At 46.8% G+C, this 15,328-nt stretch overlaps 1 protein-coding gene across 1 annotated transcript; it reads left to right on the forward strand.

Moving 5' to 3' along the window:
- Positions 1–12,675: 12,675 nt before the first annotated feature.
- On the forward strand, positions 12,676–14,913 carry LOC126766157 (transposable element Hobo transposase). The gene is made up of 3 exons (XM_050484030.1): positions 12,676–13,241; positions 13,298–13,576; positions 13,712–14,913. The coding sequence occupies exons 1-3, from the start codon at positions 12,884–12,886 to the stop codon at positions 14,014–14,016; spliced, it is 942 nt and encodes a 313-aa protein (XP_050339987.1). The 5' UTR covers positions 12,676–12,883; the 3' UTR covers positions 14,017–14,913.
- The last annotated feature ends 415 nt before the right edge of the window (positions 14,914–15,328 follow it).

Below are 15,328 nucleotides of genomic sequence, written 5' to 3' on the forward strand. Positions count from 1 at the left end.
ACAACGGTTCTACTGGATTGGTTGTCGAGATTCATTAGCAGAATGGGTAACTAATTGTGTAAAGTGCATGCCAGCTAAAGGTCCTAAAGTCAAAAGTCGCGGTAGGCAACAGTACAACGTGGGATCACAATTTGAACGAGTCGCAATGGATGTTGCAGGTCCGTTCCCAACTAGTACGGCCGGAAACATATATCTACTGGTTGTCATGAACTATTTCAGTAAATGGCCAGAAGTGTATGCCTTACCAAACCAAGAAGCGAAGACAGTAGCCGAAGCGTTTGTAGAAAATTGGATAACGAGGTTCGGAGTGCCCGTCGAATTACACTCAGATCAAGGCAGGAATTTCGAATCTTCCATTTTCCAAGAAGTCTGTACATTATTGGGCATCCCAAAGACACGGATGGTAGAGAGTTCAACCGAACGCTCGAGGAACTCGGCGACGAAGAACTGATAAGGAGCATGCATCAGCTTCTTTGTAAAATATGGTCGGACGAAAGCATGCCCAATGATTGGAATTTAAGTGTGCTATGCCCAATCCCACAATCTGCGCCAACTACGGTGGGATTAGCCTCCTCAACATCGCATATAAGGTTCTATCGAGCGTATTGTGTGAAAGATTAATGCCCACCGTCAACAAACTGATTGGACCTTATCAGTGTGGCTTTAGACCTGGAAAATCAACAACCGACCAGATATTCACCATACGCCAAATCTTGGAAAAGACCCGTGAAAGGAGAATCGACACACCACCTCTTCGTCGATTTCAAAGTAGTCTTTTATGCCGCGATGTCTGAGTTTGGTATCCTCGCAAAACTAATACGGCTGTGTAAACTGACGTTGAGCAACACGAAAGCTCCGTCAGGATCGGGAAGGACCTCTCCGAGCCGTTCGATACCAAACGAGGTTTCAGACAAGGCGACTCCCTATCGTGCGACTTCTTCAACCTGCTTCTGGAGGAAATAGTTCGAGCCGCAGAACTAAATAGAGAAGGTACCATCTTCTATAAGAGTGTACAGCTGCTGGCGTATGCCGATGATATTGATATCATCGGCCTCAACACCCGCGCCGTTAGTTCTGCTTTCTCCAGACTGGACGAGGAAGCAAAGCAAATAGGTCTGGCAGTGAACGAGGGTAAGACGAAATATCTCCTGTCATCAAACAAACAGTCGTCGCACTCGAGAGTTTGCACTCACGTTACTGTTGACAACGTCCGGAGTGTTTTACGTGGGCACCTGCTGACGACAGCCTTACTCCACGGCGCTCAAAAGCACAGCGGATCAAATCAATGCGTTGATCAGCGCCCTGAGAATGCAAAGCATTTTCAGTACCAATTGGCAGTGTGGAATGGACACACTAACCACCTTGGTAGGGTTCGAGGCCCATCTAAAACCTCTGCCGTGCTTTGGGTCCGGCACCCGGTTGCAATGCAACTCCACATTCAACTGACAAAGTCAGTTCTTCCCGCGATTTGGGTTTTAACCACAACCACCACGATACTCCCCGAGGGGCCAGTCCGCACGAGCAGGTTGGAGCGAACTCCAAGGGCTCCTGCTCCCCGTGGTACCAGAATTAAGTCTCCGGTCAGACCTCGTAGCCGAAACTACTACCAGTTGAGCTTCCATACGGCTCTGGACTGGTGGCCAGGGGTTGGACCCCATACACACCAATCATACAGAAACTAAAGCCCTAATTTCCAGCTAACCGCCTTCGCCGCTTAAATAATTCACGCGCATACGACCCTAGCTGTTCGGTATTCCGACTAGTGGAGATCACACCACTAACATCTAATCGTCCATCAGTCCAGCTAATCCCCATACCACCCAGATCCCTAATGTCCGAGTACATCGGGCACTCCGCAATTAAATGCGACCAGTTTTCTAAAACTGCCCCACAAAAACACCCCGACGTATCCGAAAGGTGCCTCTGATGCAAAAATGCATTCAGAGGCCCATGCCCCGTAAGAAGGAAACCCAGACTCAGACAGAATCTGAAGTCTGGGTTATCCACAACGAACCCCACGTCCCGAATGTACTCGTACGTCACTCGGCCGTTAGGACTATTGTCCCAACGTTCTTGCCACCCTACACCTAACCCTATCATCTAGGAGCCTCTTGCTCCCTAGATATCCCTCCCTCTCCACATCATCGTCGGAAATCCAGTCATTCCGCAGCAATGACACACTCAAGCCCCTTCTTAACCTGAATGCAACAGCACGCTGTATGACAATCAGGTCAAGAGGGGGTGCACCTAACAAAACCTGCATCGCATCCGTTGAGACGGTGCGACATACAGGCAAACATGCAAGCATCATGCAACGCTGGATTGAGAGGAGTTTTTGAGAACCCCAGACAGTCGTGGCTGTCTCCCACCATACAGGGGCTCCATAAGTGGCACAGGCCACAAACAAGCCACGATATATGGTGCGGACAGCACGACGTCCGAGACCCCAATCGCTCCTCAAAATCCGTCGTATTTTGCCTACAGTTGCCTGCAGTCGCTCCTTCACTATCGCCAAGTGTGGAGTAAAACACATCCTTTCACTCATGGTCAGTCCCAGATATTTGACTTGCGTCACGTATCTGATGCTGACCCCATTCACACGGACAATCGGTGGACGACCCGATGACAATCTACCTTTCAGCAGCATTGCCACCGTTTTGTCCATCGATATGTCGACCCCCACACCTAACCCCCAAGAATTAACGATCTCTAAGAGATCTCCTCCCGCCCGTTCTAACTCCGCTCTCGAGCGACCTTCAACCATAAGAAGAAGGTCGTCCGCATACGCACAACATTTACAGAGTGGCTCGAGCTGCCCAAGCAGAGTGTCCATCATAAGGTTCCAAATATATGGACCACAGATGGAACCCTGCGGGCAGCCTCGAACAACTCCGATCTCCACACTCCCATTCATGCCGACAAGAGAGGCCTTTCTGTCCGAAAAGTAACTCCGCCAAAGAGTAATTTCCGGACAGCCAAGCTCCTCCAGCCGTTGCACCACTCGATCCCAGCTTAGGTAATCGAACGCCCCCTTGAAGTCAACAAATATGCCAAGGACATATTTGTTGACATTCTCCCTAACAACATTCTGAACTAAGAACCACGCATCCTCTATACTGCGTCCTTTCCTGAACCCAAACTGCCTATCCGACCACATACCCCGCGTTAGCTCCTGAAGCCGTTCCACCATGACTCTTTCCAGCACTTTTCCAAGTACTGGAAGGAGACTGATGCCCCGATAAGATCGAGGATCGCTCCTGACCTTATCAGGGGACTTCAGGAGAGGAACAACCCTAGCACTTTTCCACTCGCGTGGAAAATATCCCTCCCAGACGCACTTATCATAAATGGCCTCCAGGTATTCCGGAATGAACTTCCATAAGCTTTTACACATCTCACCGTTCAAACCATCAAAACCTGGGGACCGTTTAGACCTAACCAGGCCAAAGGCGTACCCCAACTCCCCATCATCTAATGGAGGGACAGGCACCTCTTGTGCTTGAGGTACCTGCACCTCCGACCTAGGAAAGAACGCACCTAACAGAACCCCCGCACACTCTCTCCACGACGACAACAGAGGTGTCACCGACGCGAAGAGAGGTGATATCTTCCCTCCTACGACCCCGGCAGATCCTATAGACCTGACCCCAGGGGTCGTTCCTATTCTCTCCCACAAAGCTCCTCCACTCTTCCTCTTTGCTTTTCACCAGCATCTCCTTGTATTCCCTATCCGCACAACTAAATTCATACCTAAGCTGGGACAGCCTATCAGAATTGGACCGTCGGGCGCGTTGAAACTTTCGCCTCAATCGCCTGACAGTCCTCCTCTTCAAGGTCAGCTCACGCGTCCACCACTTGATTTTACTAACCTTAGAACAGTCATACCTACGAAAAACCCTATCATTCACCCCCCAGACTACCTCATAGAGACGAGCAATTTGCTCGTCCACCCCCAACTCCTCAAACTCACTAAGCGGTATACAAGATACCGCTTCCCTAACCGAGAGTCCATATTGGTTCCAGTCAGTACCAGAGGTACGCCATCGCCGCAATGGACTCTCATAAGGCGAGGGAGGGGATCGAGGGGTAACCATAATTTGAATCAAATTATGATCACTCAATCCCCACCCCCCCCTTACCTCCCAGCTAACACTAAAAGCCCTACTTGCTGCCTCGTTCATAAGCGTCACGTCAATGTCACTTACGCCCCCAGGCCCTTCAAACGTATACCATTCACTCGGCTCATTCAAAATGTGGAGGCCTTTAGCCACCACCCATTCGCTTAATGCCTCGCCTCGATGGTGGCTTTGGTATCCAGACGAATGCCGGGATACCTTACTAAACCACATCGAGGACGAGGCATTCGCATCCAGCCCTAGGATAAATGGACTGCTACTCGCAAGTAGTAGCAGCTTATCCATGTAGCCCAGGTAGGGCTCTAGGGGCTCGCTATATTTACAATAAATACTAGCTACAATCATCCTACCGAACTCCCCTTCTAAAGCTACACATATACCCAGTTGTGAAGAATCCACAACTACGCAATCGTAGCGTGGATTATTCACAACTATTGCAGCGTTAGCTCTAAGGTCAGTGAAGACCTTAAAACCCCCAGGAAGACCCCGAACCACACCATTGGTGGCGTAGGGCTCCTGGAGTAGAGCAATACTGCACCCATCCTCTACCATACAACCCCCAACTCACACGACACGGCAAAAGAGCCCTGACAGTTAAGCTGGATGATCCCACCCATCAGTGTCTGGCGAGGGCGCGCTCAACAAGGCCACAATATATAGGGCAGGCAGCTGACATCATCAGATGCCCAGCTGGTCTACCCTTAAACTCACAGTTGCGACAATGAGGAGCATTGACGCAACTGGCAGCTTTGTGGCCTTCTTGGCCGCACCTCCGACAGACATCTGCTTTGGCCCTACACTCAGCCACTCTATGGTCAAAACCCATACACCGGAAGCAGCCAGCGACGGGGCTGTCCGGTCGCACCCGGAAGTAAAACCACTTTATGTAGCAGCCACCTTTCTCCAAGAGGGCGGACATCAACTTGTCCGTACCCTCCAGGACGACGTTGGTGCTACCGTCAGCGGTCACCTTCCAGGGGCGACTGACCATCCTCACGTCAGTCCTCAGGGCTGCCGGGCTGAAGTCCTTGAGGTTCAGCTCAAGCAGATCCTCCATGAATTTCTCATGGGGGATCGCCGTATGAACCCCCTGGACCACAACCCGACGACCCAACTTCCGGTTGACAGAGACGTCCAACCCCACCTCCCCGAATTTCTTGTTATTCGCAACTTTCTCCCTCTCAAGAATAGAGGGAGTGCGAATAACCGCCCCACCACCCTTAATCGGTCTAAGGTCATGGACCCTCACACCAAGTGAGGGACCCACCTCCTTGACCACCTTCTTTATAACCTCCTTAGAGGAAGTTGCAGGCCCCTTACTCCTCACCACGACCGACCAGGTCTCCACAGGCTTCGGCGTCACCGGTGTGATCGCATCCAGCACAGGTGCAGGAGGCGGAGGCATCGGTGCCGACGGAGCCGGCATTGACCTGCTCGGCGTCGAGGGGTGGCCCCCGCAACTTCCCCTAAGGGCATCTACCTGACCGCGAAGATGGGCATTTTCGGTAATTACCGTCATCAGGAGCGCCTCATACTTTGAGGCAAGCTCCAACAGCCCCTTCGCGGTCTCCCTCTCAAAGCCCTTGGCCTCAAAGACCAGCTCATTGAGCTCCCCAGTTATACGCTTTGCAGCCGCCACATGGCTGACTGCCCCACCCCCAACAACAACAGCTCCCCTTGGAAGAGCCCGCGTTCCCTCTTTGTTGCCACTCGCGACACGAGTGACAACTTTCGCAGCGCCCTCCTTCGCGACGCCCACTCCTTTGCCCACCGTACTAGACGGATGGGCAACGCTCCCACTACCGCTACCTTCCTCGTTACGCGACGACCCCGTACGCGCAGCCGCTTTCACGGTGGTGGCCACTAAGGCACTCCCACCACAACACCCGCTCCCTCCCTCAACACCCCCTACGTTACGCGGCGACCCCGCACGCGCAACCACCTCGTTACTGTTGACAGTCATAACTTTGAAGTTGTAGATAGTTTCGTATATTTGGGAACCCGTGTAAACACCACCAACAATGTCAGCCTAGGAATCCAACGCAGGATAACTCTTGCCTACAGGTGCTACTTCGGACTGAGTATGCAATTGGGAAGTAAAGTCCTCTCTCGACGAACTAAAACCAAACTCTATAAGTCACTTATAATTCCCGTTCTGCTATACGGTGCAGGGAATTGGACGATGACAACAACTGATGTGAAACGTTCTGCGAAAGATTTACGGTCCCTTGCGCGTTGGCCACGGCGAATGTCGTATTCGATGGAACGATGAGTTGGATGAGATATATGACGACATTGACATAGTTCAGCGAATTAAAAGACAGGCTCCGCTGGCTAGGTCATGTTGCCCGAATGGACGAAAACACTCCAGCTCTGAAAGTATTTGACGCCGTACCAGCCGTGGGAAGCAGAGGAAGAGTAAGACTTTCAACGACTGGCGCGCTGTTGTTAACTCGGCTATAATCGCGTAAGCGGTGTCTACGCCAATTAAGAAGCAGAAGTTGAGTTTCCATACATCTCTGGACTGGTTGCCAGGGGTCGGACCCCATGCACACACCACTCATACAAAATCTAACCCTAACTCCCAGCTAAAGGCAGTCGCCGCTTAAACAACTCACACGCAAACGACCCTAACTATTTGGTATTCCGACTAGTGGAGATCGCATCACTAGCATCTAATCGTCATCCTATCTAGCTAATCCATCGGGCATTCTGCTAATATAAGCACCCTATCCTCTACTTATAATGCATTCAGAGGCCCGTGCCCGTTGAGCAGAAAACCCTGACGAAGACAAAATCTGAAGTTTGGATTATCCTCAACAAACCCAACGTTCCGATTGTACTCGTAGGTCAGCCGTTAGGACTATTGTCCAAACGTTCTTGCCACCTTCACCTGACCCTATCATCTAGAAGCCTCCTGCTCCCTAGATGCCCCTCCCTCTCCACATCAGCGTCGGAAATCCAATCATTCCGCAGCAATGACACCCTCAAGCTCCTTTTTAACCTGAATGTAACAGCACGCTGTAAGACAATCAGGTCAAAAGGGGGTGCACTTAACAAAACCTGCATAGCATCCGTTGATACGGTGCGACATACAGGCGAGCATCATACAACGTTGCACCGAGAGGAGTTTCGGTGACCCGAGACCGCCACAACTCTCTCCCACCACGTAGCAGCTCAATAAATGGCACAAGCTACAAACAAGCCACGATGTATCACAATCTATTATGCGAACAGCACGACGCCCGAGAACTCAATGCAAGTCCTCCTTCATTCTCACCAAGGGTGGAATAAAAAACATCATTTCATCCACGTTCAGCACCAGAAATTTGACTAACGTCACATATCTGATGCTGACCCCATTCACACGGACAATCGGTAGACGAACCAGTGACAAACTGCCCTTAAGCAGCACTGCCACCGTTTTCTCCTGCGATATATATGTGGGTGTGGGTACACTCAAAGTATTTACAATTTCTAAAAATTGTCCTCTCCTCGTTCTAACTCAGATCGCGAATGACCTTCAATCATAAGAAGAAGATCATCCGAATACACACACCTCCTACAAAGCGGTTCGAGTTGCCCAAGCACAGAGTCCATCAAGAGATTCCCTGCAGGTAGTCACGAATCACTCCGTTCTCCACTCTTTCAATCATGCCGGCAAGAGAGGCTTTTCTGTCCAAAAAGTAGCTCCACCAAAGAACGATTTCCAAACGCCCTCTTGAAATCAACAAATATGCCAATGATATATTATTTGACATTCATACTAACAGTATCCTGAACGAAAAACCTTCCTTAAACCCAAACTGCCTATCCGACCACATAACTCTTTTCAGCACTTTTCCAAGTACTGGAAGGAGACTGTTGCTACGATAAGAACAAGGATCGCTCCTGATCTTATCAGGGGACTTCAGGAGAGGGACAACCCTAGCTTTTTTCCACTCACATGGAAAATATCCCTCCCAAAAGCACTTATTACTATAAGTAGCTTTCAGGTATTCCGGAACGAACTTCCTCAAGTTTTTGCACAACTCATCGTTCCAACCATCAAAACCTGGGGACCGTTTTGACCTAACCAGGCCAAAGGCGTACCCTAACTCCACATCATCTAACGGAGGGACAGGGAAAGAAGGCACCTTACAGAACCCCCGCACACTCTCTCCACTAACTCGTACGACCTCGAAAAAATAGGGTCTATAGACCTGGCCCCAGGGATCGTTCCTTTTCACAGCAACAAAACTCCTCCAATCCTCTTCCTTAACTTTAAGTACCATATCTTTGTATTCCATCATCACACAACCAAATTTTTACCTAAGCTGGGACAACTTATCGCCTGAAGTCCTCCTCTTCAAGGTTAACTCACGCGTCCAACATTTAATCTTTCTGTTCATATAACTCTCACACCTTTTAAGTACCCTATCATTTATCCTCCAAACTACTACGTACAGACGAGTAATTTGCTCGTCCACCCCCAACTCTTCCAACTGTCTAAGCAGTATACTAAATACCGCTTCCCTAACTGAGAGTCCATATTGGCTTCAGTCAATAGCAATGGTACACCGTCGCCGCAATGGACTCTCATAATGCGAGGACGGATCGAGGGGTACCCATAATTTGAATCAAATTACGATCACTCAATCCTCATCCTCTCTCAACTTCCCACCTATCGCTGACAGCCCTATTTGCTGCCTGATTTATAAGCGTCACGTCAAGGTCGCTCACGTCCCCAGGCCCATCGAACGTATACCATTCGCTCGGCTCATTCACAATGTGGAGGCTATTAGCTACTACCCATTCGCTTAGTGCGTCGCTCCAACTGTGGCTTTGGTATCCAGACGTATGCCGGGATACCTTACTAAACCACATCGAGGACGAGGTATTCGCATACAGCCCTAGGATAAATGGGCTACTACTCGCAAGTAGTAGTAACTTATCCATTTAGCCCAGGTAGGGCTCTAGGGGTTCTGTACATTTGCAGTACAAATTAGCGACAATCATACCACCGAACTCCCCTTCTACACCCATTTGTAAAAAATCCTCAATCACGCAATCGTAGTTAGGTTCATTCTCACATTACGGCATAAGAGCCCTGGCAATTTAACTGGAAGATCCCTCGCTCAGCAATGCCACAGTAAATCAGCAGCATCTGACATCATTAGATGCCCTGCTGGCCTACCCTTAAATGCACAGCTTTCTTGACCGCATCTCCAGCAGACATCAGCCCGCGACAGGGCTATCCTGCCGCACCCGGAAGGAGAACCACTTAATACAGCACCTACCTGGATAACATTGGTGCTACCTTCAGGGACCACCTTCCAGGGACGACTGACCATTCTTACGTCAGACTTCTGGGACGCCGGGCTGAAATCCTAAAGGTCCCGCCGGAGTAGCTCTTCCTTGAATTCTTCATGAGGGTTCTCCGTATGAACCCGCCGAACTACAACCCGAGGACCCAAATCCGGGTTGACAGTTACGTCCAACCCCACCTTCCCGAACTTTGCGTTGGTCGCCATCTTTTCCCTCTCTAAACCAGAAAGAGTGCGGATAACCGCCCCACCCCCTCCAATCGGTCGGACTTCGTGGATCCTCACTCCGACTGAAGGACCCACCTCCTTAACAACCTGCCTGATTAGTTCCTTAGTGGAAGTTGCAGGGCCCTTACTCCTGACCACAACCGACCAGGTCTCCACAGGCTTCGGCTTCACTGGTGTAATTGCTTTCAGCATAGGTGCTGGAGGTACAGGCATTTACCTGTTCGGCGGCGAGGAGTGTCTCCCACGACTTTCTCTAAGGGCGTCGATCTGCCCGCGAAGATGGGCGTTCTCGGTAATCACCGTCATCAGCAGCGTAGCCCCTTCGCGTTCTCTGCCTAAAATTTTTTGGCATCAAAAACCAAGTCACTTAATTCTCCCGTTATTCTTTTGGTACCCGCGACATGGCTCACTGCTCCACCCCCAACAACAGGTAATCCCCATGAAATACTCACGCCCTCCCCATTGGCACCCGCTTTCTTAACGCCCTCATTATCATGCCCGACACCGAATCTTTGCTCACTGTACTTCCCGGATAAGCAACCGCTTTTTCAGTGGTGGCCACATTAACGCTTCCATTACAACTACTGCTCCCTCTTACGCCGCGGTAGGGACCTTAATGAAGGTCCCGTCACTTCCACTTCGCCATCCGACGTTTGATCATCCACTATATTGGAATCTTCTCCGTCTAGAAGGCATTTCGCTCATAGACTCCATATCAGTCAGACTGATACGCCGGATACTGACGCAGAAAGCTCACGGACACAGATTCCGGAACAGCTGCTATCCAGGTGTTGCGTCTGAACACCCTGAAAAATGTGCGCAGGGCCGCTCTGTAACAGCGACCAACAAAATTGTCGATTATTGAGTGATCGCGGGGGCACAGCCCACAACTCCAACCAGGAGCCGGACTAAGGCCACTCTATTGGCCGCCGGACGGACAATGTGCCTTTAATCGCACCATGGACTAACGGTTCGCTGTTACGACCGTTAGTCCGCACAGGAGTCGCAATCTCCAACACTGGACAGATACCGGCACCTTTTGGGCAATCCTGTCCAGATCCTCCTGACACTGAGTGAACTGAACGCCAGATGCTCAGCACAGTACTACTGTCAGGCAGTCCAGTCAGAATTCCAACAACGCGTTACTGCTCTGGAACCGCGCGAAGCTTCCGCCAACAACAACAACGTAGATGACCACGTTGCCCGTATATAACCTACTAATAAAATTTACTTACCGCCGAGTTTGTACACAAAAATGTGTACTCGCACAAAAAAAACTAGCAGTCTCTAACCTTAGCACCCGCCGATCGCACAGACAAGTCAAAGACCGCTACACACTCGCGCCAGGCAATAACGGTACCAGCTAAATCACGTAAACAAATTACCGCACAAAAGAGAATACCGAAAAAACGGCAGAAAAACACTTGGAAAAAATCTCAACGATGCGCACGCTCGTCTATTGGCGTCGAGATTCTGTTAAAGATTTATGATCCTTTGCGCGTTCGTATTTGACGGAACGATGAGCCACAAGTATATCAGATATAGTTCAGCGAATTAAGAGACAGCGGCTGCGCTGGCTAGGTCATGTCGTACGTATGGATGAAAACACTCCAGCTCGGAAAGTATTCGACGCAATACCCACTGGGGGTAGAAGAGGAAGAGAAAAGGCCTCCACTCCGTTGGAAACACCAGGTGGAGAATTTCCAATTGGCGCCACGTTGCGAAAAGAAGAAACGACTGGCGCGCTGTTGTTAACTCGGCTACAATTCCGTAAGCGGTGTCTACTCCAGTAAAGGAGAAGAAGATGTGGTAGTAGATTTCCAAACAGAAATAGTTAATGAAACAATTCGGTGCAATGAAATGTTAGATATAGTTAAATCTATATCAGAATTTAATGGTAAACATTATGGAAGTTGGCGAGAAAGTGTAACATATTTTATGCAACTATATACATATATAGGTAGTTGATGATATTATTCTGCACTCACTATACTTAGGAACAAAATAACTAATGAAGCAGAAGATAGTTTACCCAAAAACGGTACAGTATTAAATTTAGACACAATATTATTTAGGTTAGACTTTGCATACGGTGAAAAATGACCAGTACATGTTATAAAGCAAGAAATGTCTATACCCAGACGTTTTAACACCCCTATAAGATTCGTTTAATAGAGTAAATAAGAAATTCAATTTTTTAGTAAATAAAGTCATAATGGCTTACGGTGGTCAGACCAGCATAGCTAAAAACTCAACAAAAGAAAAAAATGCTTATCAGTAAAATAAGAACTATGTATGTATATTAATAATTTATACTTCAATAGAGTAGAAAAAATGGAAGAGTCGAAGAACGAAAGCATGCCCAACAATTGGAATTTAAGTGTGCTCTGCCCAATCCACAAAACGGGAAACCAAAAATCTGCACCATCTACGGTGGGATAAGCCTCCTCAACATCGCATATAAGGGGGTCAAACCACGTCAAGTGGTCCATGAAAATTTCGAAAAATCTCCGATTTTGAAAATTAGCAGTTCTTTAGGAAGGGGACCAGACTAGAGGTGGGCACGGGCCGGGCTTTTTTTCGTGGTCCGCGGGCTTACACAGGCCCGGAGCGGGCCCGGGCCCTAAAATTAAAATTCGTGCGGGCTTCGTGCGGGCCCGGGCCTTAGAAAAAAAGGCCCGGCCCGTAAAAACCCGAAATAGGCCCACAAAAGCCCGAAATAGGTCTGAAAACAATTTTGATTTGATCGCGTTCTTTTTTTTTATTCTCGAATTAGAACCGCCATTTATCGCATTTTATTTGCTTACGGGGCATCTCGACACGATAAAATTTATAGAATACTAGCTGCATTGCCGTACACATAGCCTGTGGAGACTCCACATTGCTCATAGCTTACTAGATATAGAATACTATCTAGTTTGCCATGTATAGTAAGCTAGAAGCTGTCACTTCAGCAGTTTGACAGCGCAGTTTTCATTTCTATGAAAATTTTGAAGAGGCAACATATCCCATTTGCACATATGCCCACATACAGATTTGGCAATGGTAATAGCAATTCGTTTGACAGCTAGTATTCTATAAATTCTATCCTGTCGAGATGCCCCATTATCGATACTACTATCGACTTGGTTATACAATATTTTACTTGTTTGCACACCACTAATTCAAAATTGGCGTCCTATTGTGAAATTCATAAACTTTGAAATATAAAATATGTCGCGACAAACCATTCAGGACGCTGTGAATAAAAAAAGTGAATGTGTAAAGTTAATACAAAATGAAAAGGGCAGGAGTGACGAGTGGAAGCTGTTCGATTGCGTTAATTATAATGGCAATAATGTCGATTTTGTGTGCTGCCGGAGCTGTAAGCATGTGCTGGTGTATAATTCAAAACAAGGCACGGGCACCCTCAGCCGCCATAAGTGCATGTCTCAACAAGATGCGCTTAAGTCACAGCCCAAATTGGACATGTTTGCCAAAAAAGTCGTTTCGACGCGATTTCGGGATTCGTTTGCTCGAAAGCAGCTAGCCTTAGTTGCAAAAGACTTGCACCAATTCAATATTATCGAAAGTAAGTTCTATTCACATTGCATTCATTGATTGACTCTTTTTTTTGTGAATTGGTAGGTAGCGGCTTCCGTGAATATAGCCAAGCGCTTCTCAACATAGGAGAAGAATTTGGAAGTCAGTCTTTCGATGATTTGGTTATATCCCGCAAAGTGTTAAGCACTACCATCATGGAGAAAGAGTACGAAACGTTGAAGACTCAACTTATCATAAGTTTGAAAGACCAACAACTGGCATACACGACCGACATGTGGAGTGACGACTACACGCAGCGAAATTTTATAACGCTGACTGCTCACTATATGGATGATAGCTTCAAACTGAACGTCACTCTTTTAGGTACCAATATAAATCAATTTTTATAATATATTTGTGTGTACGATTACATATAATGTACATGTTCATACATACATATTTACATATTTATTTATTAATGTTTATGAATCATTTAACTTACTTGTGTATCTTTTACAGGCATCAGGGAGTTCTTGGACGAGAAGAAAACTGGAAAAAATATTCTCAAAAATGTTCAAGACATTTTGCAGGATTTCAACACACTTGAAACTATCGATCGAGCTGTGTTCGTTACGGACAATGGTGCTAATGTCGTTGCGGCATTTAAAAGCTTCAAGCGCCTATCTTGTGCTTGTCACAATCTGAACCTTGTCATGGATGACGTCACTGAGAAAAATCCTCTTGTGGAAGCGAAGGCTTTAATAGATTGCTGCAAATCATTAGTCAAATATTTTAAACATTCTCAGCTTAACAGTAAGCTCTAAAAAACGCTGAAACAGCAAGTTAAAACACGCTGGAACTCTACATTTTTTTAGCTTTTGAGTATATTTGATGTAAAAGAGGAAATAAAAACTCTTTTACTTAAAAAAGATGAGCTACAGCGAATTAGTAATTTAGATTTTTCATTACTTGAAAACATTTTATGTTTCTTAAAACCTTTTAAGGACTGCTCTGAAGCACTTAGCTCTGACAAGGAACCAACAATGCAAATATTTGCATTGTGGTCTGAAAAATTATGTAAACTTTGCAGAACTAGCACACTTGATTCCCAAATAATAACTGAGTTTAGATCAATGACCCTAAGCGCATTAGAAGTCAGGTTTCTTCCGGTAATCGTTCATTTGGTTGGGCTTTTCTTGAACCCTCCTTATAAAGAGATGAATTTCCTCTCAGAGGAAAAAAGAGAAAATGTGTTAGCTACGGTAAAAGCAATGCTCTCCGAATTTATAGGAGATCATGAAAATAGTAGCTTTGATGACATAACTAATAAAATAAGCCCAAAAAATTCCGAAAATGGAATGTTTGATGAATTTTCAGACTTAAGTTATGTAAAAAAACGAAAAGTTGAGAAAACGCTATTGACATAGAGCTTGACAAATACTTGGCCATTCCAGTAGCTCATGGCACACATATTTTAGAATTCCGGAAAAATGCTAGGGACTTAAAATACCTTCCCAAATTAGCTCGGACCATTCTGGCTATTCCAGCCAGTTCGTCTACGAGCGAAAGGCTTTTTTCAACATCGGGCCATGTTTTAAATGAAAAACGCACTAGGCTAAAAAGCACAAATTTAGAAAAAATTTTATTTTTAAATAAAAATATGACTTAGTTCGTTTTTTTTTAATACATAACAATATTCAATATACCTTAATAAATGTGGACTTATATACATATATATAAATTGCATGTCTTTTAAATTTCCTTATATGTGTAAATAAGTTTCGTGCCGGGCCGGGCCGGGCCCGGGCTTCTCAAAAAAGAGTTTGTTTTCGTGCGGGCCCGGGCCTCAATATACAGGCCCGCGCCTACCTCTAGACCAGACGCATACCCCGTGATATAAATATTTCGTCAAAATTCTTTTTAGTTAAAGTTATTGAAGGTTGAAATTTACGGGGCATCTCGACAGGCAAAAATTTATGGCATACTAACTGTCAAATCTATTGCTATTGCCATTGCCAAATCTGTATGAGAGCGCTTCAAAATTAGCGTTTTTTATAACATTTTCCATGGCCAGATTGAACAAAATAATAATTTTTGGGCATTTACATTGAAACACCCAACATTTAGTACGAATAA

This window comes from Bactrocera neohumeralis, unplaced genomic scaffold (genome assembly GCF_024586455.1).
Source record: "Bactrocera neohumeralis isolate Rockhampton unplaced genomic scaffold, APGP_CSIRO_Bneo_wtdbg2-racon-allhic-juicebox.fasta_v2 cluster11, whole genome shotgun sequence".
NCBI lineage: Eukaryota > Metazoa > Arthropoda > Insecta > Diptera > Tephritidae > Bactrocera > Bactrocera neohumeralis.

Coding starts and splice junctions, on each gene's coding strand:
- LOC126766157 (XM_050484030.1), top strand. CDS start 12,884: ATGTCGCGACAAACCATTCAGGACGCTGTGAATAAAAAAAGTGAATGT. Junction 13,242..13,297: donor CCAATTCAATATTATCGAAA/GTAAGTTCTATT, acceptor GTGAATTGGTAG/GTAGCGGCTTCCGTGAATAT. Junction 13,577..13,711: donor ACTGAACGTCACTCTTTTAG/GTACCAATATAA, acceptor TATCTTTTACAG/GCATCAGGGAGTTCTTGGAC.